The sequence below is a fragment of the Rhopalosiphum maidis genome, chromosome 4, assembly GCF_003676215.2.
Source record: "Rhopalosiphum maidis isolate BTI-1 chromosome 4, ASM367621v3, whole genome shotgun sequence".
Classification (NCBI taxonomy): domain Eukaryota; kingdom Metazoa; phylum Arthropoda; class Insecta; order Hemiptera; family Aphididae; genus Rhopalosiphum; species Rhopalosiphum maidis.
The window spans coordinates 23,216,313-23,240,325 of NC_040880.1; the positions used below are offsets into that span (position 1 = coordinate 23,216,313).

The 24,013-nt window shown below is 26.0% G+C and overlaps 3 protein-coding genes across 3 annotated transcripts; 1 reads left to right on the forward strand and 2 right to left on the reverse strand.

Annotated features, from left to right (window-relative positions):
• Positions 1–7,589: 7,589 nt before the first annotated feature.
• On the reverse strand, positions 7,590–9,938 carry LOC113548082 (phospholipid scramblase 2). The gene is made up of 7 exons (XM_026948750.1): positions 9,806–9,938; positions 9,467–9,571; positions 9,173–9,283; positions 8,722–8,939; positions 8,000–8,167; positions 7,774–7,935; positions 7,590–7,708 (listed from the first exon to the last, which is right to left on the reverse strand). Exons 1-7 carry the CDS (start codon positions 9,840–9,842, stop codon positions 7,685–7,687), a joined length of 825 nt encoding a protein of 274 aa, XP_026804551.1. The 5' UTR covers positions 9,843–9,938; the 3' UTR covers positions 7,590–7,684.
• Positions 9,939–15,973: 6,035 nt separating this feature from the next.
• On the reverse strand, positions 15,974–21,442 carry LOC113550589 (phospholipid scramblase 2-like). The gene is made up of 8 exons (XM_026952523.1): positions 21,087–21,442; positions 19,137–19,199; positions 18,648–18,953; positions 18,354–18,464; positions 17,913–18,130; positions 17,391–17,558; positions 17,116–17,277; positions 15,974–17,050 (listed from the first exon to the last, which is right to left on the reverse strand). The coding sequence occupies exons 2-8, from the start codon at positions 19,171–19,173 to the stop codon at positions 16,991–16,993; spliced, it is 1,062 nt and encodes a 353-aa protein (XP_026808324.1). The 5' UTR covers positions 19,174–19,199; positions 21,087–21,442; the 3' UTR covers positions 15,974–16,990.
• Positions 21,443–21,909: 467 nt separating this feature from the next.
• Positions 21,910–23,693, forward strand: LOC113550590 (ras-related protein Rab-2). Its single transcript, XM_026952524.1, has 6 exons — positions 21,910–22,073; positions 22,335–22,447; positions 22,515–22,586; positions 22,653–22,896; positions 22,955–23,135; positions 23,227–23,693. Exons 2-6 carry the CDS (start codon positions 22,402–22,404, stop codon positions 23,317–23,319), a joined length of 636 nt encoding a protein of 211 aa, XP_026808325.1. The 5' UTR covers positions 21,910–22,073; positions 22,335–22,401; the 3' UTR covers positions 23,320–23,693.
• The last annotated feature ends 320 nt before the right edge of the window (positions 23,694–24,013 follow it).

Consider the following 24,013-nt stretch of genomic DNA (forward strand, 5'->3'; position numbering starts at 1 on the left):
AATACCCCACGTAAATAATAATTTTAAATGTTAATCTTTATTATAAAAGTTGCGATTATAAGTAATAATCGAAATTTATTTTGAAGTGAATATATGTTATTCGTTATTTTGATAATAATATAGTGTGTAATTTTAAATCAAGAAAAAGAAAAAAATGAAAATATAATTGTATATTATAATAATTAAATATTAATAATATAATAAATGCAATATTTTCGGGGAAAAATATACTAAAAATAAAATGATTGACCTTATTAGATTTATCAAGAAAAAACATAATCACTTAGTGATATAGATTATTGGCTAATAGACTATTTCTGTTCCGAATCGTTTTTCGTATAAAATTAAATTCAAATTTAACACACCCATATTAGTTACCCACTCTACACCTAATGTATAGCAACGGTACTCGTTTACTCACTTTTTTATATTCAACTATTATTATTTATTAATCAAATAAATAAGCACTAAATAATCATTTTGAACAAACGTAAAGAAAAATTTTTCTTAAGTCTTCAATATACAAACCAGTTAAATAAATATGTTGTTTTTTTACCTTGATCCCTGAATGATATAATATAATGATATACGTTTATATATTAAATAAGTGCGTTTTAATGATATTATATTGATGGTTTATCGAAAATACACTAAAAGTCTGACTTTTAAATAAAACATCTTTTAAAATTGAAAAAGTTTTTCTTTATTTTTGAATTTAGTTGTATTTATTGTCTATTGCTACTCGATATGTGAGTAAAAAACGTATGTTATACGCACAATTCATTATATTATATATCATCAACAGGATGATTAATATACGCGACAAATTATTTCAATTCTTTCTATCATCTATTTACTTTTTATCATTATCGTGTATATATTTTTTTTCAACAAAACTTTTCTCTAGTTAGAGTGACATTGCATGTTATAAATCACTTGTATTAATAATTCAACAACTTTTGACCATAGAAAAAAAAACGCACGCTTAATAATGGTATAGCAAAACCTCATATACCTACATATTGCTATATATAATATTATCATGAACAGTCTTCGACGACTATTAGTTTATTTCACCGCTCCTTGGTCTGTTGTGAGCTAATAACTATGTGCAATAATAAGGACCTTGATTGTGTGTTCGACAATGTACTTTGACCATCACGCACAACATTTTATTTCCCATTGAAAATACATTAGTATTATAATACCTACAACAAATAACAATTTATAATGCGTTTGTATATAGTATATCTAATGGTGAATAAAATTATATATGCCCGACGATATTAACCGGAAATCAACCATATGTTATAATTTATAACTGGCAATTATAGAGAGACTAATTTTAATTTATATAGGTAAGCCTGTATAAAAAGCGGTGAAAATGTCATATTTATTACAAACCAATAATAATTACGCTCTGATGAACCGGCGCAATAACCTGCGAAGTGCACGTATGTCCAATTTCGAAGTTTTTTAAAAATCACAAAAACCTTTATGAACACTTTTAAATTAACCAATGTTTAAAAACATATTATTTAGATAGTATCATTCGGGCGTCGTTTATAACCACACAATTTCAAAAAAAGATCGTCGTTCAAAACCGCACACTTATACACCTTAATCCTAAATATTTTCCCTAAATCAAACTGTTCAATGCTGCACACATTAATATATATTAATAACGTATAAAATAACAGAATATCGTTTAGCATCGCACACCAGTTAATCATGTTTAATCAAGATCACAAAATCATAAAAAACACTTTCGAGATTAGGTATACGGAAAATTCAATTTTCTATTCCAATACCAAAAGAAAAATACAAATTAAAAAATAAAAATTTACAATCTTGATTTCGATTAAAACTTTTTTTTGATTTGCCACAAGGCGTTTGTTGAGATTATGTCTACTTGTCCAGGTGAAAACAGTTTTATGATTTTGCTGTTTAATTTTTTACTCTGAATCAAATGTGTGAGGTTTTGAACTATCGATCTTTCAAATTTCCCTTTTTAACAATACAATAAATGTGTGCGGTATTGAACGGTGTAAAATGTGCGGTTATTACGACCGCCGCGTGTATCATTATTTTTCTAAATATAAGATAGCAGGAACATCAATTAAAAAACCTATGTTAATTGTTATTGTACGCTGTTAAATATATTAACTAATGTTATCTGTCTTAAGAAAAAAAATTGTGATTACATAAGTTTATATCATTTTGTTAGGAAAACTTTAAAAATAATAATACATTTTTTTTTAAAAAAAAATCAATTAAAATTATTTTCTATTGCATAATAAATAGGTATTCCGTGACTTAATTCATGATAACAGTTTTAAAAAAAACTATAAAAGTTATATTATAATCTATTTAATTATTGCGATTAATATTAACGTATAATTTTGATTTATAGGAAATAACTGGTCAATGGCCATAGTTATGTACAATAGTAAGCGGAAATTCTGGTAATCATTCTAGCCGATGGAATCTATTTAAAATATTGATAACATTATCAGGTATTTGTTTATTACAAGTATAGTAATAGTATTACCAAATCACAGTACACTGGTAATCTTAAATACCAAAAATATTGCTAGTACCTAACCAACAGTTACCTTTCAACATCGGTGTTTATCGATATAAGTATAACGAAAATACTACCAACCCTATTATGTATCCAAATGTATATATGTTAATTATTAATAATAATATTCATTTTTTATGAATAAATATGTAGGTACCTATTTTAAAATAATTAGATAAGTTATTGTATACATATAAATAAAATTAAAATAATCTCTTTAAACCTGATTATCTATTATACATAAACAAAAAATTGAATGAAATAATATTATAAGAGCAATATTACCAAACCTATTATGTTCTGACGCGATGGTTATTGTGGCCAGTAAAAAGAAAAATTTATAGTATTATTATGAATTTGAATACGTAGGTACTTCATTATTGCAACCGGAAATGTTTTAAAAATAATTTTATAGTTATAGCTCTTATAATAATAATTCACGTAGTTGTTGCACCGGCCAATAAAATTTTTTTTTTTTTGTAACAATAAACCTAAAAAAACCTTTTAATTGTGAAATATAGGTGAACACTGTTCAATGTACCTCAATTGACCAATTCATTGTCACAACTGAGTCAATTCTAGGTCACTCTAATAAATATGTTAAATTTTAATTTAATAATAATAAATAATTTTATACAATAAAAAGATATATTGAACGAAGACGGTTTAGTTTTCTAGTAACCAAGATTTCTAGAAAATTATCTTGATAATAATATTAAAATTGTAACAAAAATGTTCGTGTTTTTATTTGTTTTTCTCGATTATTTTAAAAATCACTGAGAAATTTCTATTTTTAACCCACCAAAGTACAAATAAAATCCAATTTCCTACTAGAAACTACGCTCGAAGTTAATGATCAAAAAGGTATCTTAAGGTATAAAAAAACAACTCTTTAATTATTATTGTATAGTGATTAGTAATTATTGATTAGTGGGTGACAATGATTATACCACAAAATTTCGTAAAATTTTTCTTATGAAAATATTATCTTAGCCAATTATATACTTAATAAAGGTCACAAAAAGTAATATAGGGTAGGTAAATATTATACTAAATTATTATTTTTAATTCATCTTATTATTTAAAAAAAAAAAGAAATAATTATTCTTCAAAAAATGAATTATGGAAATTGTAAAAATTTTAGTGTAATTTGTAGCCAAAGATAAAAAAATTCTGTAAAAGTATTAAATGTTTAGTTTTAAATCGATTAATCACATGTATAATTATATATTAAATTAAGGTTTTCGTTTTTGTAATTTTAAATAATATAAAATTATAAAAAAAGCTTTTTTTTATGTATATATTCTTTGTTTTCGATTTATAAAAACACGTCCAACATTTAGGGATCATATTATTAAATAATATATTTATATTAGTCAACAAAACATCTATCTAACTAATCCAAAAATTTACATGGTAATATTATATTGTTTCATTCTGAAAAGGTGGCTCGCTCTGGCACGTTGACTAAAGCTTAAAATACATTAATCAGAGTGCACTAGAGTGTACTGTTTTTTTAAATTACGTTTCCTGTTAGATCACTACCAATCTCTTTCTCAGTTTTTCTCTTCATAGCTAAAGTTGAGATTTCGACCATTTCAATAAACTGATCATTGTTTTCCTAGCTTCGTGATGTTCGTTTTACAATATAACATAACTAAATATATCTTTTTCGTTCATATATCTTTAAATCAGAATAAAATGTTTTACATTTTTTGACAATTCCTTATTTTTTTTTTCAGTCAATTTAGTATCTATAATTAATATTAATATTCTATACATTTTTTTGACTATTATGTTTTGTTTTACGGTATTTTAATTTTTCGTATGTTGATTAAAAAAATTAAAAATGTAGACGTTTTTTTTTTCATTTATATCGTAACGTTCGTGTAATACGATCTAAAAGCACTGGTTTTGAGTACCTACCTATGCCTACTAAGTATTATTACTATAGTAAACCTAACCTTAAATGTTTATATTTTTACAATAATTTTTGATATAATATTTTTAACCTGTCGTTGGTGTTGCTAATATTTTTACACCGTTAGTGTCGTGATAGCGTTTCGCTCAATACACGCGTGAGTATACAAATATACCAGGGTGCTGACAAATGTCATATTAGACTGTTATAATATAATAATATAATAAGATAATAATGAAATAACAAGATAATAAACCAAAATGTACGTAAATTATTACGTACACGGCAACATTCGAACATCGGACTCCGATAACTTTGTAAATTTATTTATAGCTTTTAATATTTTTCCGTAATCATTTTCGTAAATAACTCAAGGAAGCATTTATATAATATTGTCTAATTCCAATAATATCTAAATCAATGGTTCTTAAAATGGCAATTGTGTGAGCGAAATGCTCATAGCGACACAAACGATGGGTTAAAAAAAAATTCAAGTGTAATATATAAACATTTAAATCGAAGTATTAAAGGCATAACGGTTAAATTAAAAATGTAACAAAGCGAAAATAAATCGACCACTAGTTTTATAGAGATTGCAGTAGGTAGTTCTTGCATTCGTCATCCGGCTTGGTGTATAGGCAATTTCGGTACATTGGCGTAAAGGTTGCTTTCGAACGGTACCACCGTTAATTATAGAATAGACCAGGGGCGGCCAAACGGTCGATCGTGATCTACCGGTCGATCGCAAACAATTTCAACGTCGATCGTGTTAGCATTTATTTTTAGGCTACGCACACGAAAATTAATCACGGTGGTTAGATTTTTAGGTTTTTATGGAAGTCGATCCTCAAAGGTGAAGTATATTTTTAGTAGATCGTGGCCAAAAAAAGTTTGGCCGCCCTGGAATAGACCAATCTATAATCAATGGTAGTGTGGTATCACCTGGCTCTTAGTATAAAACGAATAAAAAAAATGGGTATTTCATTGAATGAATAGAATAAAATATATAATATATTTTACTGAATATACTTAGATACATAAAATAAATAGAACGTGATAATTTGCTATTGACATTTCTTTATAATCAACAATGAGTTGAAAGAAAAATGAATCATCATTAATTATTACGGTAACTAAATAATCCTACACAACATTTTTTGTTATACAGTAGATTTTTGTAATTTCGAACAACATTGAAATCCCCTTGGAACTACCGTTAAGCATTCAAAAGCGTTTTACTCTCAATAACTGGATATAAAATTAATCGTTTTTTGTTATCTCGAGTACGTATTACAGTATATTATTTTAATTACAGTAAGAATAGAAAATTGTGTCATTCAACCAGCTAAACATGATCTGAAAACATAAAGAAATTTTGTCAAGACTACTACTACAGGTATTCAAAATTTTTCTACCTTATCCAATTTGGAAGACATCGTGGAAAGCAAAAGTAATAAAAAACGAACTTTAATGACAGATTTTGCTTTAAAAAAATTTATTGATTTTAATGTGTATAATGTACCAAAATTATATAAAAGTACAAAGGCTAGTAGAATTAAATAAAATTACATTCATATATATGTGTATGACTGATCGAGGTGGATCAAATAGTTGGATAAAAATGATGAAAAAATCATTTATGTCACAGAACAAATGTTTATTATAAAATTAAAATTTTACTAACATTAACTATTACGTCTATGGATAATAACGTAATAACGTAATAATTTCAATTTTTTATTTTAATGTATATTTAATACTTAAAGTACTAAATCTGAAAAAATTGTAGCTTTTATACGTTGGAAATTTACCAAGATATTAGATTTTTCACCAATTATAAAAGTATATTTTGATCATTAGTTACATGAATATTTTAAACATAGGGAACATGTATGATTTTCAATATATAATGTAAGATACAATATTAATTGATAAGCAAAACATACATATTTAATCAAACACCAACAAATACATAAGCATAAGCATAAAAATATATTCCATATTAGATATTAACATTTTGTCATGTTGCGTCATATGTCAGATATCATTAAATGCATACAATTATATGTGCTATGGTAGATTTAGGTTAACAAAAATATTTATTGTAAATTAAACATAATTTAGATTTTAAATTCAATCTTATAGTAAAATAGTAGTGTATAAAACTATAAATACAAATAGTTAAAGTTAAAAATAATTTTGCATTTCAATTACATAAATTTAAAAAATCATTAAGGCTTTAAGCTAGTAATAGGTGTCAAATGAGAAAAAAAATACATAGGAGTGTAATATTTATAACAATAAAAAAAATAATAATTGTTAGTTGGGATAAAATAATATACACAACTAATAAATGGTTAATTAATATTAATTCATAAAAAACAATATTTGATAACAACGACTTAAACACTTATATTTTTTTGTTCGAAAAATAAATATGGTAATTAAAATAAGTTTTTGGCAATAAAAATATATCATCAATAAATCTTAAGGGAAATGTGACAAAAGAATTTTTTTAAATGTTGGTAAACAATATTGACTAGTATTTACTGAAATATCATAACTAATCAATCTCAGTTATAGCTAAAATAGTTATATGTTATTATAACTAATAAGCATACATATGTAGTACAGTACATTTACGTAAGAGTACTCCTTAGCAGTGCATTATATGCAAGATGGTTGTTTAGTGGGTATATTGGCGCTGCACCAAAGTTGTTTTGCAGTGTTGAATATTGACAGCCGTAGAACATGGGTTTATATATTTTAATTGAAGAAACATACTGAAGTCATAACAAATAACTTACAACTGTTAAAATCAATAGCATTACATATGACAGCAATCAATAAAATAATGGTAGAAGAAGGCATGTGTTATGTGGTCAAATCTGATGAGAGCAAATTGGTAAGTAAACTGTAGTGAAACAACAAACAAACATGAGATTATGGTATCTTTTTATAATTGAAAAAATATGAACTATGAATGTTTAAAAACTGTATTTCAATAACTATAATATAATATTTATATTTTTTTAAGTAGATATTGAAGTTTAAGATTTAAAGTAAGTAAATACGAAAATAAAATAAAAATTCACATTACTGAATATCTCTGTTTTGATTATAAAGTTATACATAATACATACGATAGAATAAAACAAAGTCAACAAAGCCCAATACCATCACTTCTCATAAAACATAAAATCCTAAAATAAATATGACATAATGATATTAATGAAAATTCAATGATATTAATGCACATTTAACTTACTATCAAAAAACAAGCTCCTAGCATAACAGCTTTCATACGGGCATCAAGATCCATAGGAAAAGTTATACCAAAGAAATCGACATCAGTAAATGCTTCTCTTAAAATTCCAGACCATTGTTTGGATATACATCCAACTACAGTGGTTTTGTCTTTAGATAATATCTGAAAACCATTATTATTATGTATTATATGACTAAAAAATTAAATTCTTATACTCTGCGTGTACTTCAAATTTAACATCTCCTCCACAGAAACTATAAGGACACATCGGTCCTTTGATTTTTAATACTTTTTCATAAGCTGCATTACGTATGGTAAATTTTGATGAGAAAATTGCCCATTCTTGTTCGACAATTCCAACCAAAAATCCAGGTGGTGAAAATACTTCAATTTTCTGTTATACAATTTTAAATAAATAAAACATAAAAATTAATAAAAAACCTTATAGCCATTATTAAACATCTAGAGATCCAAAATTAAATAATAATAATAAAAAAAAAATAATAATAAAACCAGCGAACTAGTTTTAAGTAAATGTTTCAGTTGTAAATATATGCATGAGTACTGTAATTATTATAAAATATAATTTTGTTTTTAATATTACATATTCGTTGCAATGATTAAAACTAACTATTTATCCAATATATTTTGTGAGTTAAAAAGATCATCTCATTAACTAAAGCACAACTAATGGCCAAATGGTTTTTGCAAGTCATTTTTTCATTGAACATAGTTTTATGTTTTACCTCCAATTTTCATTGTTATGGCGCATAGAATAATAGTATAGTGTTTTAGAAAATTAAGCACAATTTTGATTTAATATTTTGTCTTTGTGCGTAACTAGCTTTAAAACAATAATTCTAATTAATTAATTTTCTTATTAAAGCTTTAAGGCTAATAAATTTCAATAATTCCAATAATTATTTTTAATATAACATATTATTTTACCTGTAAACAACAAGGAAAACAGAAGGAATCGCATGCTAAGGGCCTCGATAAATGGATAATTTCATTTTTATAGTTATCCAAAATTTTCATTTCAAACGGTCGTATTGGCCCGTAGCAATTTCGAGTACAACAATCATTATCTTCAACAGCATAAAACACTTTTTGACCAGCGCTATTTTTAATAGTATACTTGTTATTGGTCTCAAACCCCAATAAGGCTAAAATAACAAATTATAAAAAGTCACAATTAATATAAAACAATAAAGAAAATATTAAATTTGTACACAATTTTCATGTATAAAACATTTGTGATACTTTTAATGATAAAATAACTATTGAAAATAATAAATATATAATTATTTAAAACCAATAACTTCTAAGTTTTATTATAAATTCTTAGACTTATACAGTAAGTGCTAATGTACTTATTTTACTTTTTTTTACTTTTTACCTTCTAAAACTTCCACTTGTTGTTTAACAAGTAACTGATTAATTGTTGAAAGATACTGAAGTCCATTTGGACAGTTTTGTGGTATAGATTGAGGAATAGGCATCCAACCATCTATTTAATTATAAGATTTAAATTTCTTGAATAATAAACAATTGGTTTATATTAATATTAAAAATATATTTTATTAGACAATTTATAGATACACAATTAGGTACGCATTCCCTACCTTAATAAGTTGTTTTGAAACTTATCTTAAATATATATTTTTTGTTAATAAGCTATAAAATAACTTGCCAGCTACCACTTTAGAAGATGGTTGACAAGTATTGGATGTATGCTGAATAACTTGTCCATAACTCGGCTTCGAATCAGTAGATGGGTAATTTGAATTTTGTTGTTCTATTGATTATATTGAAAAAATATGAAATAGAATATATTGAGATGTGCTTAAAATTATTTCTTCTTGAATGAATTAAGTATATAATGAAAATAAAGTAGTGATAAATAAACAAAAAATCTAACCAATCTAACTTAATTATTATAAAATTGATTAAATTAAAATTAACTGAAAATGTATTAATTTAATTGTTTGCTAAGAATATTATAATTATTTTTCACATTAAAATTTCATACCTGGTGTCGCTGGTGCTGCATTTAGACCTGAAAACATTTTAATTTTCTAACACTTATAATATTTTAACAAAAAAACTCTGGAAAGTATAATTTTTTGTTAGTATAGATAGTAATTATATATACACTATTCTAGTAAAATGTAAATAGTAGTGTATAAACTTCCTAAACTAAACTAAATATTCCAGTGGCGGCTCGTGTAGTTAAAAATAGGTGAGGCACAAAATAATAATTAACAAATATTATCTATGCTGTAACACATTTTTACTGTTTTGAATTAATTTATCTTATTAATATGTTAATAATGTAATTACATTTATACTACCATATTATTATTTAATAATTACAATAATAACTTTATTATAATTAAAATAAAAGGTTGAGACGCATACCAAGTTGCATTGTATTTCGTGATCCCCCACTCCTCAACCAAACGAATTTTATACGGGCGTGTGGTGCTGTCACAATGTTGTGCATCGATTGGTGTGTGCATATTGCTTAACTTTTTTAATTTAGGAGCAATAATATGGTCACGACATAGTAGTTCTATACTAAAAATGTTTTTGAATAATTGTTTCTTTTTAGCACCCCGATTCTTAATGAACATTTTATAACGAGTAAATTCTAAAAAAAATAAAAATATTATTTTGATAAAATGACTTGTGGTGCGCAACTACGTACGAGTCACCACTGGTTGAGACGAATTTCGGGTCAAGAATTTAATAATCTAAACCAAGTTTTGTCTAAAATGTAATTATTTATAAATAAATACTGAAATGATTGTTTTAACTGTTGTCATGGTTATTCAGCCACATAAATTTATGACTTATGACCTCAATAGAGGTATTAAACAAATATACCACTTACGAGCGCTTCCACATCAATGGCAATATCATTAAAACCTTAAGGTTTATCTGTGAATAATAATAGATAAAAGAAATGCATAAAAGTGAAATTATTATGCACTCTAATATAAATATTATATTAAAATTTTGTATACAAATTATTAATAAATTATTTTTTTTTTTAAATTTATTTCTGAGTTTGTATGTACAATAAAACTTCTCTATAACGAAATCATTTTGGACCGACACATTTTTTGTTTTTGTTTTAAAGAGTTTTCTGTAATAGATAGGTCAATTACACTACTGTATTTGGACTGACTACTGACATTTTTTGTTGTATGGAGGATTCCTTCATATAACGAGGTTTTATTGTAGTTTAAAAATCCAATAGCTCAACAAAATTGTTTGCTTGGCAGTGTTTTCAAGTTACATAAATCTAAGGCCATACCTTGGCGGGCTTACTTATACATATGTACATAAGATACATTTTTACACGTAGATATGCATTTTATATGTATTTTCCTAAAACATACAACTACTGAGAACAAAATGACGATTTAAACGATTTATGACTAGTACGACGACATTATCCGGAGTAGTAAACAATAGAAATAATCAAATTAATAATAAAACTAAAAATCGACTAGTCAGTCGCCATCCAGCCCTTTTTAGTTCTCGTCTTGGGTATCGGAACGCAGTGCCCACAAATGATATCGATACACCATAGAATATAGATAATAAGAATACTCTTAACGTAGATGGACTTGTATAATATATTTATAAATTGAAATTTGAATAATGAAGAAAAAAATTCACATTAATAATACTAAAATAAATTAATAAAAAAAATATAAATATGCAACAGTTTTATTAAAATTTTAGCAATGTTTAATACAACAAAAGTAAAATAAAATTATAACTTTGTATATAGTTATACTCTATCTAATAAATAAAAATATTAATAATAATTTCAGGAGATGGGCTTTTACACATAACGAAAGTAATGAATATGACTAACACGCAACGAGTGCATTAACAATAAAACAGTTTTAATTTAGGAGTGTGTTTAAATTTAACTGGACAAACATTGGCTACCACCTGAAATTATTCTTACGTGGTGCAGTCTTATATTATTCAAACTACAATATATAATGTAATAATAATATATTTTTTTTTAAGTAAAAATTTAAATTTATTAATTTTTAAAAAAAAGAAAATATAAATTCACATAACTGCACATCTCTGTTTTTATTATAAGCATAAAGTTACATAAAATATAATTATTATACGATAGAAGATAACAAAGTTAACAAAGCCCAATACCATCACTTTCTGAATTTCATCACTTCTCATAAAACATAAAATTCTAAAATAAAAATGTTGAAATAAAATTAATGACAGTTCAATGATATTAATGCACATTTAACTTACTATCAAAAAACAAGCTCCTAGCATAACAGCTTTCATACGGACATCAAGATCCATAGGAAAAGTTATACCAAAGAAATCGACATCAGTAAATGCTTCTCTTAAAAGTCTAGACCATTGTTTGGATATACATCCAACTACAATGATTTTGTCTTTAGATAATATCTGAAAATCATTATTATTACGTATTATATGTCTAAGAAAATAAATTCTTATACTCTGCGTGTACTTCAAATTTAACATCTCCTCCACAAAAACTATATGGACACATCGGTTCTTCAATTTTTAATACTTCTTCATTAACTGCATCACGTATTGTAAATTATGATGATAAAATTGCCCATTCTTCTTTAATAGTTCCAATCAAATTTCAAGGTGGTAAAAATACTTTAATTTTCTGTTATAAAATTTAAAATAAATTAAAAATGATAAATGTAACAAAAAAATATTATATAGCCATAATAAAACATCTGGAGATCCAATAATAGTTTATTTATCTTTGAAAACACATTAGTATTATAATAAATATAAGTTTATAACAAATAACAATTATTTAAAATTCTTTTATTTATAGTATATCTAATAGCCAAACAATATTAATCGGAAATCAACCATATATTAAAATTTTTAACTGGCAATTAGAGATACTAATTTTAAATTGATATAGTATAAAAAGTCTCATTAAGCTATTAAGCTGTATTGTAACAGGCTAATAATAATTACACTCTGATGAACGAGTGTGATAACCTGCAGGTATGTCCAAAAATTATTTTTTTTTCATCTATATCGAACGTTCAAATGATAAGCACGCGTTTTAAGTACCTAAACTTACTAAGCACTATATTACTATAGTAACCTTTACCTTTAATTTTTATATTTTTAAAAACATTTTTGATTTATTCTTATTACAAAAAATATAAGTGTAACATATAGACATTTAAAGTGAGAATTCGAGATAATAAAGGTATAACGATTAAATGTAAAAATCAATGTAACAAAGTGAAAAATAAATCGACTACTTGTTTTATGGAGATTAAATTAATAGCAGTAGGTAGTTCTTGCATTCATCATCCGGCGTGGTGTATAGGCCATTTCGGTACATCAGAGTAAAGGTTGCTTTGAACGGTATCACCATTAATTATAGAATAGTCTATTCTGTAGTATGCAATCATCTGCATTTAGTACGAAACTAATAAGGCAAATGGGTTATTCGTTGAAAAAATAGAATAAGATTTATAGAATATTATTATTATACTGAATAAATAGAACTTGAAAATTTGCTTTTGACATTTCTTTATAGTCAACAATGAATTATAAGAAAAATGAATCATCATTAATTATTGTAATGAATCAAAAATTAGCTTGGCCATAGCTATTAATGAAAATTTACCTTCTAATAATATATTAAACTAAAGATGTTTTTAGTTATGTGTCTTTAAAAATAAAAGACAAGGCTAGGAGTGTCGACGTTCCTTTGCCTAGCCGTTTATTATTTATTAATGCTTATATATTATTACGATTTGTACAGATTTAAACATAAGTTCTTTATTACATAGTTGCCTAGGTCTGCGTGCCTTTTAATTATAAGAATTTTAACTATGGATTATTGTAACAATATATCGCTAATATATTGTTAGTTTTTTAGAATAATTTCTTACCTTAATTCTTGATTCGTACGTTGATTGTTTAATGTATTTTTATGAGGAGTTTATTTTTTTTTACATTCTTTTAAAGGTATATAATAAATTGTAAGTATTTTTTTAATGTGGTAAAAGACAGTGTTATGAGAGTGCACTAAAAATAACAAAGGCCGGAATGAATGTGAATACTTGTCCATATATCGAAATGGAATAAATGGATAGTATAGTAGGCAGGCTTGGATGATGTTAACTGGCAAGGAATCAAAAAGAGGTTCTACTCATATTATGGAACTTTGCACCTTGTTGAACTACCATTACATTCAAAAGTATTTTACTCTTAATAACTCGAAATAAAATTAATTGTTTTAAGTTATCTCGAGTATATTACTACAGTATATTATTTTTGTTACAATAAGTACAGATAATTTTGCAATTTAACCAACCAAACATGCTTTAAAAACATAGAAATTTTGTCAAGACTACTACAGGTATGGAAGATGGTAAATTTTCTGCATTATCCAATTTGGATAACATCATAGAAAGCAGAAGAATAAAAAAAGAACTTTAATAACAGATTTTGCTTTAAAATATTGATAGATTTTAATACATTGTATAATGTACCAAAATTATATTATAAGTAAGAAGGTTAGTATAATTAGATACAATTACATTTATATATACTTTATATACATATATGACTTTAATCGAGATGGATCAAATAGTTGGATAAAAATGATGATAAAATCATTTATGTCACAGAACAAATGTTTATAATAAAATTAAAATTTTACTAACATTAACTATTACATTTATGGATAATAACATAATAACGTAATAATTTCAATTTTTTATTTTAATGTATATTTAATATTTAAAGTACTAAATCTGAAAAAATTGTAGCTTTTATACGTTGGAAATTTACCAAGATATTAGATTTTTCACCAATTATAAAAGTATATTTTGATCATTAGTTACATGAATATTTTAAACATAGGGAACATGTATGATTTTCAATATATAATGTAAGATACAATATTAATTGATGAGCAAAACATACATATTTAATCAAACACCAACAAATACATAAGCATAAGCATAAAAATATATTCCATATTAGATATTAACATTTTGTCATGTTGCGTCATATGTCAGATATCATTAAATGCATACAATTATATGTGCTATGGTAGATTTAGGTTAACAAAAATATTTATTGTAAATTAAACATAATTTAGATTTTAAATTCAATCTTATAGTAAAATAGTAGTGTATAAAACTATAAATACAAATAGTTAAAGTTAAAAATAATTTTGCATTTCAATTACATAAATTTAAAAAAATCATTAAGGCTTTAAGCTAGTAATAGGTGTCAAATGAGAAAAAAAAATATATAGGAGTGTAATATTTATAACAATAAAAAAAATAATAATTGTTAGTTGGGATAAAATAATATACACAACTAATAAATGGTTAATTAATATTAATTCATAAAAAACAATATTTGATAACAACGACTTAAACACTTATATTTTTTTGTTCGAAAAATAAATATGGTAATTAAAATAAGTTTTTTGGCAATAAAAATATATCATCAATAAATCTTAAGGGAAATGTGACAAAAGAATTTTTTTAAATGTTGGTAAACAATATTGACTAGTATTTACTGAAATATCATAACTAATCAATCTCAGTTATAGCTAAAATAGTTATATGTTATTATAACTAATAAGCATACATATGTAGTACAGTACATTTACGTAAGAGTACTCCTTAGCAGTGCATTATATGCAAGATGGTTGTTTAGTGGGTATATTGGCATCGCACCAAAGTTTTATTGCGATGTTGAATCATTAAATTGAAAACCATAGAGCATGAGTTTATATATTTTAATTAAAGAATCATACCGAAATGTAATTATAACAGATAACTTACTACAGTTAAAAACGATAGTGTTCATATGAGAGCAGTCAGTTTTATAATAGAAGGGGTAAAATCTGATGAGAACATGTTACTACAAAAAGTACTCTTAACATAGATGGTTTATATATAATTATATATTATAATTTGAATAATAAAGAAAAACATTCACCTTAAAAATACTAAAATAAATTAATAAACAAAAAAAAATAAATAAACAACTGTTTTTTAAAAATTTCAAAAATGTTTAATATAACAAAAATAAAATAGTATTTTTAATATTAGTAAAATAATAAATTATAGACTTTTTTTAATATTTACAAAAAGGTAATTAAGTTTAATTAAAAGTCAGTTAAGTATATAGTTTTAAATTCGTTAGTTATTATTAATACAATCGTATTAAATATTTGTTTATAAACAAAGCCATAGAATTTGCACGGAGAAGTTAATATTATTACCTAAATTAAATGATATAATAAGAAAAATTGAAAATAAGTCTGGAATTATGTATTTGTCAAATTCTAAAAAAATAAAATTACTAAATATACATTTAAATTTTGAATTCTTAATAAGCTAGCTTTGTATATACTTTATTTCAGGGGTGGCCAACTAGTCAATCGCAATCGACTGGTCAATCGCAATCGACTGGTCAATCGCGACGACCTTATGCATTTTCTTGAATTTTTTTCAGAAAACAATTAAAATATTTTTTTTTTTTGTAAATTTGTATAAAAATTTTATTTAGAAAAAAACAATAGATAACTATGATAAACGAGATTATACACAGATATCAAACACGCATGAACATGTATAATATATTTTTTGTTTATTGAATTTTTTTTTTTTCGTCGATCACGACATCTCAGAAAATTTTGGGGTTGATCGTAAGTCTATTAAAGTTGGCCATTCTCACTCTATCTCATCGATAGAATACTAGGAATAATTTAAGGATATGGGCTTCTATACATAATGAAAGTAATGGGATGGCTAACACGCACTAAATGCATTAACATTAAAAACAGCTTTAATCTAGGAATTTTTTCTAATTTAACTGGACAAACATTGAAATTTTTTTTACATGGCACAGAATAATATTCGTATTATTCAAACTGTAGTGAAACAAGAAACAAATATGAAATTATAGAATATGAACTATGAATGTATAAAAATTGTATTTCAAAAACTATAATTTAATATGTAAAAATAATACATAATTTTATTAAAGTAAAAATTGAAGTTTAAGATTTTAATTTATTATTCTTAAAGAAAAGAAAATATAAATGCACATAACTGCATATATTTGTTTTGATTATAAAGTTAATAATAATATAATTATTATACGGTAGAAGATAGCTAAGTTAACAAAGCCCAATACCATCACTTTCTGCATTTCCTCGCTTTTCATAAAACATAACATCCTATAATAAATATGACATAATGATATTAATGAAAATTCAATGATATTAATGCACATTTAACTTACTATCAAAAAACAAGCTCCTAGCATAACAGCTTTCATACGGACATCAAGATCCATAGGAAAAGTTATACCAAAGAAATCGGCATCAGTAAATACTTCTCTTAAAAGTCCAGACCATTGTTTAGATATACGGCCAACTACAGTGGTTTTGTCTTTAGATAATATCTAAAAATCATTATTATTATGTATTATGTGACAAAAAAAATTAAATTCTTATACTCTGTGTTAAAGAATATATAAAATATTTAGTTAGTCTGATTAAAAAATTTGAAAATTACTTTAAATTCGACATCTCCTCCACACATACTATATCGACATATCGGTCCTTCGATTTTTAATACTTCTTCATTAGCTGCATTACGGATGGTAAATATTGGTGTTAAAATTGACCAATCTTGTTCAACGATCCCAACCAAACACCCAGGTGGGGAAAATACTTCAATTCTCTGTTAAACAATTTAAAATAAATTAAAAATAATAAATAAAATATAAAAACATGATAGCCATTATAAAACATCTGGAGATCCAACATTTAATAAACAAAAATAATAAAATCAGAGAACTGGTTTTAAGTAAATGTATCAGTTGTTTAGTAATTTTTTTTGTTTTTCTCAACTATGTAAAAAAATTACAAGGATTTTTTACTTTCAACATTCTCTCCTTTTAAAAATATAAACTAGACCTTAAACTACAATCAAAGTTTAAAATTGAAGCTTTTTATTGTACTTTATTAACTAGCTTTAAGACTAATAAATTCCAATAATTTCAATAATTATACTAAATATAATATATTATTTTACCTGTAAACAACAAGGAAAAAAGCAGGATTGACATGCTAAAGGCCTCGATAAATGGATAATTTCATTTTTATAGTTATCCAAAATTTTCATTTCAAACGGTCTTATTGGCCCGCAGCAATTTCGAGTACAACAATCATTATCTTCAACAGCATAAAACACTTTTTGACCAGCGCTATTTTTAATAGTATACTTGTTATTGGTCTCAAACCCCAATAAGGCTAAAATAACAAATTATAAAAAGTCACAATTAATATAAAACAATAAAGAAAATATTAAATTTGTACACAATTGTCATGTATAAAACATTTGTGATACTTTTAATGATAAAATATCTATTGAAAATAATAAATATATAATTATTTAAAACCAATAACTTCTAAGTTTTATTATAAATTCTTAGACTTATACAGTAAGTGCTAATGTATTTATTTTACTTTTTACCTTCTAAAACTTCCACTTGTTGTTTAACAAGTAACTGATTAATTGTTGAAAGATACTGAAGTCCATTTGGACAGTTTTGTGGTATAGATTGAGGAATAGGCATCCAACCATCTGTTAAATTATAAGATTTAAATTTCTTGAATAATAAGCAATTGGTTTATATTGATATTAAAAATATACTTTATTAGACAATTTATAGATACGCAATTAGGTACGCATTCCCTGCCTTAATAAGTTGTTTTGAAACTTATCTTAAATATATATTTTTTGTTAATAAACTATAAAATAATTTACCAGCTACAACTTGAGGAGATGGTTGATAAGCACCGGGTTGATGCTGAATAACTTGTCCATAACCCGGCTGTGAATATGGAGGTGGGTAGTTTGGATTTTGAACTAAAGCATATCCTTGATTTTGTTGTGCCGGCATTTGTTGTTGATGTTGATACATATTATATTGGTCATGTTGATAAGGTTGACTTTGATTACCAACAGGTGGATATTGATTTGGATTACCAGTAGGTGGATATTGGTTTTGTGGTGGTGGATATTGGTTTTGTGGTGGTGGATATTGGTTATGTGGCGGATATTGAGAAAATCCTATAAAATAAGAAGTACTTAAAATTAATACTTTGATTCAATAAATATACAATAAAAATAAAGTAATGATAAGTAAACATAAAATCTAACCAACATAACTTAAAAAATATAAACTGAAATTGTATTCATTTAATTGTTTGCTAAAAAGATTATAATTTTATTTTTCACGTTAAAATTTCATACCTGGTGGTGCTGGTGCTGCATTTGGATTGGAATACATTTTAATTTTTTGACACTTACAATATTCTAATAATAAAAAATAGAAAATATAATTTTTATTATTAGTTTAGATAGTAATTATATGCACACTATACTAGTAAAATTTAATTAGTAATACATGTACTTTCTAAGACTAAACTAAATAATCTAATCCAAGTTTTGTTTATAATGAAATTATTTCTATATACATATTAAAATGGTTGTTGTGACTGTTGTCATGGTTATTCTACATCAACCACATAAATTCATGACTCATGATCTCAATTGATGCACTAAACAAATATATCACTTACAAGCGCTTCCTCATCAATGTCAATATCATTAAAACCTTAAAGTTTATCTAGGCATATTTGAAACACGAATAATAATAGATAAAAGAAACTCGTAAAAGTGAAATTTTTATGTATTATAATATGAATATTATATTAAACTTTTGTACACAAATTATTGATAAATTATTTTTTTGATATTTATTTCTGAGTTTACATGCACACTAAAAACTTCTCTATAACCAAATCACTTTGGATCAACCCATTTTTTGTTTTTGTTTTAAAGAGTTTCCTGTACTAGAAAGGTCAATTTCATTACTGTATATAAACTGACAACTGAGATTTTCGTTATAACGAGGATTCCATCATATAGAGAGGTTTAATTGTGGTTTAAAAAAACCAATTGCTCAACAAAATTGTTTGCTTAATAGTGTTTTAAGTTTTTAAGTTATATAAATTTATGTATTGGTTATTAATTAAGCATTGCAAATAGCACCTTTGTAACCTTTCCAGTATATAAATGTGTTATAGTTATTGGGAGAATGGTAATGATATTTTAATTGAATGTTGATTTTTCAATTGCATAAAAGATTATTTATAAATTAAACATTATAATTTACACAATTGTTTTGGAACAAAATTATAGAAATATTATTGTATAAATACAAATAATATATATAACACACAATGGTTTAACAAATAAAAGCTTGATAATGAATTGATAGAAAAAATGATCATAAAATTTACTTACATTTACAGAAATTCAAATTCAAAAATTTAATTTAATTTTAGATTCAAAATCTTTTTCTTATTTAAAAGTGATTTTTCATGTATATTTTTGTATGTTTACCATAATTAATAAAATAGTTTAATGTAGTAGGTATTTATTACATTTTTATATAAATAAGGTGAAGAGGGAGTCTCATTTTTGTTTATTGTGTATGTATTAATTAATAATATAATATGGACAGAAAAATAGTTGCACACGCTTTTGTTTTTAGTGTTACAACTGTTACAATATTTATAACTGTGGTAAGTTGGACTGTCTAAAATTGTTGTCATACAACTGATCATCATTATATTATACAGAAATCATCGGTTTTGTTTTCTATTTATCAGATTCACTTTAATTTTTTTTTTTTTTGGCACCTAGCCCGACGACCGTATTTTATAAATAAAACTGAGACATTTAATACTAGGGGACTTGTAAAACAATTTATGACAATTCTACAAGACGAACAGAAAAATTCTGCAAAAAAATCTGACCGAAAAATACACTATTCCTTGTTAATTTAGATCTCGTCATGTACTTGCTACGAGTGGACATATAATAATATAGGAAACAATTCGAATTTTCATAAATACATTATAATAATAATATTATTTTGACATTGAGGAGCATCCTTATACTTAAGCACATAAAATGCGTTTTTACACGTAGGTATGCATTTTTTATGTATTTTCCGAAAACATACACAACTACTGAGTACTGAGAAAAAAAATAACGATTAAATCGATTTATGACTAGTACGACATTATCCGGAGTGCACAATACAGATAAACAGCAAACAACAGAAATAATCAAATTAATATTAAAACTAAAAATCGACAAGTCAGTCGCCACTCAGCCCTTTTTAGTTCTTACCTTGGGAATCGGAACGCAGTACGCACAACGATATCGATGCTACTAGTCACCAGATGACCGTAGTCTACGAACTACAGCAGTGAACACCTACTTGAAGCCTATGGAGGTCTGAGACTGAGTCACTGATTATAGTGATTCACTGATTTCACAATTTCAGATTAATTTGTTATTTATCGTTATCGCGTGAAAAATTTAAAAAATGCTATTGGTATTTTCGGGAGGGCGGCACCGCATGAGTAGTGTGTTAGAATCACGAATAAATGATAATAATACGATAGATTTATCTATTCTGTGATATTATCGTCGACGTCGTCGTGTCAGTTGTTGTAGTTATTACTATTTTCATAGATAATCATATACATTATCTACGCAACTACAACTATCCAGTGCAGCTAACGCGAGGACGCAACCGGTGCCACAATTGACACACGTCCGCGGTCACCTGCTTGACAAAACGATACGACGTGACGTCGACGACTGTGGCGTCTGGCAGGCGGCAATAGCAGCAGCTGACAGCATTTCAGCTATTCGCCGAGCAGCAAACCGCAGGCTTTAAGCAATAATTGCACCTCGGTCCTTGGTCGGAAGTACAACTTCTACCACGGTAGTATCACGTGGTGCTTAGTGGGCGGAAAAGGGTTGCGACAACTTCCGAATAGTGTATTTTGTACGACGAACGATTCCTTCCCCTACTGAATTAGTGCCGAGGGCTGACTGGCCGACCAACCAACCGACACAGACCAATATTCAATACCTTTATCATATCACCGAAGACGTAAACATATTTGATATAACATATATATATTATATATTATTTATTATTCAATAATAATCATATTCTCTTTCTTGTCGGCCCACTCATTCTCTCAATCATATGTCCTGATAAATATTAAAGACGCAATTTATTACGAAAAACAGAAAAGTTACGGTCAGTGTAGCGACTGGCGAGGCCCGTCTGTGGAGGGATTAGTGAGAGAGATACAAGAGGTACCTACTTTACCTACACAGTGAATATTATTATCATCATTATTATTATTATTATTATGCGTGTTCGTTACGTTTACTCACAACAACAATAGTGTAAAAAGAATCGTAAGGCTTTGTGATCGACATCAATTACGTTTTACGAATATAATCTTACACAAACGCACACTTGCGCGAGCAATTCTCTTGTTTCGTACGCGATTCGTAATTCGTCGTTGTTTTATTGTGTTTTTTCGTTGTCTTACTTTTTGTTTCCATCACAAGTCTGTCCAGGTCGTTCAGTGTTAGCAGCTCACGGTTTCTTGAAAGTCCATTGCCGCTAATCGCCGTCATGTCTTACGCGTATTTGTTTAAGTACATCATTATCGGAGACACAGGTTAGTGGGTATTCTCTGACTGCTTAACTATCAGCAAAGTATAATCGCAATCTGGCATATGTTACAGGAGTAGGCAAATCGTGTCTCCTATTGCAGTTCACTGACAAGAGATTCCAGCCCGTTCATGATCTGACCATCGGTTATATTGATTTTTATAAATAATAATGATAATCATAGTTTTATTTTTAATGCAAACTAATTCTAGGCGTCGAATTTGGTGCACGTCTGGTGTCCATTGAGACCAAACCCATCAAGTTGCAAATATGGGACACTGCTGGCCAGGAAGCTTTTCGATCAATCACCAGATCTTATTATCGCGGTGCAGCTGGTGCATTATTAGTGTATGACATCACTCGCCGAGACACTTTCAATCATTTGACTACGTGGTTAGAAGACGCCAGACAACATTCCAATTCCAACATGGTTATTATGCTCATTGGCAACAAAAGGTAATATTTTAACCATCAACATCTTAGTCGATTTGGATTAATTGACTAATGTGCTTAGTGACTTGGAGGCAAAACGAGAAGTAAAAAAAGAAGAAGGTGAAGCATTTGCCCGGGAACATGGATTGGTATTTATGGAAACATCTGCTAAAACTTCTGATAATGTAGAAGAAGCTTTCATAAACACTGCTAAAGAAATATATGAAAAAATTCAAGAGGGAGTATTCGATATCAATAACGAAGTGAGTTTATTTGAATTGAGATATTTGGAAATTATTAATTGTAAAATATTAGTTTTTATTTATTATTATTCTTTATTCTATTTATTTTTAGGCTAATGGTATTAAAATTGGACCACAACATTCAACTGGTAATAATAGTATACCTGGTGGAAATAACCGATCCAATGGCAATGGTTGTTGTTAACTATTTCTGAAGGTCAACTAAATAATATTCAATTTGCGATTTTGATATTATTGCTTTAATGTGGGTTATACTTACTTATTTATTATTATTATTATTTTTTTTTTTTTTTTGAGTGAATTGTATTCAATATTTATTAATAGACCCAAGCTCTACAAAATTAGTATTCCGAATATATCTATTTATATAATTATATTACTTATTGGTACTTATACGATGATGGTTTGGTTGTAAAAAAATTTTAAATCATAAATGTATAACCCATAAATGATTAAAAAAATATTCTCATACACTTTACTTCTATAGTTCTATATTATCTTATTTAATTTTAAGTTTACCCTTAGGTTAGGAATTTAATTTATTTATTCCTAAAAGTTTTGTTTGTTAGAATATAACTGTTTTACTATATTTATATTATCTTATACACGCGATCAGTATTTAAAGTTTAAGTGTTCACTTATTATATCTTACTAAAATAATTATCTTTTAAAATTAAAATAATTAACATCACGTGAAACATTGATTTTTTTTATGTTGCCATTGTAATTTAAATAATGAAAATTAATTTTTATAATAGTTATAATTTCACATTGTTTTAACTTTAATTTAACTTTTGATACTGAACGCATAATTATCACTATGGTTTTAAACTTTAACGTTTATAAAACTAATGATTTTATAAACAATTTATGTGTAA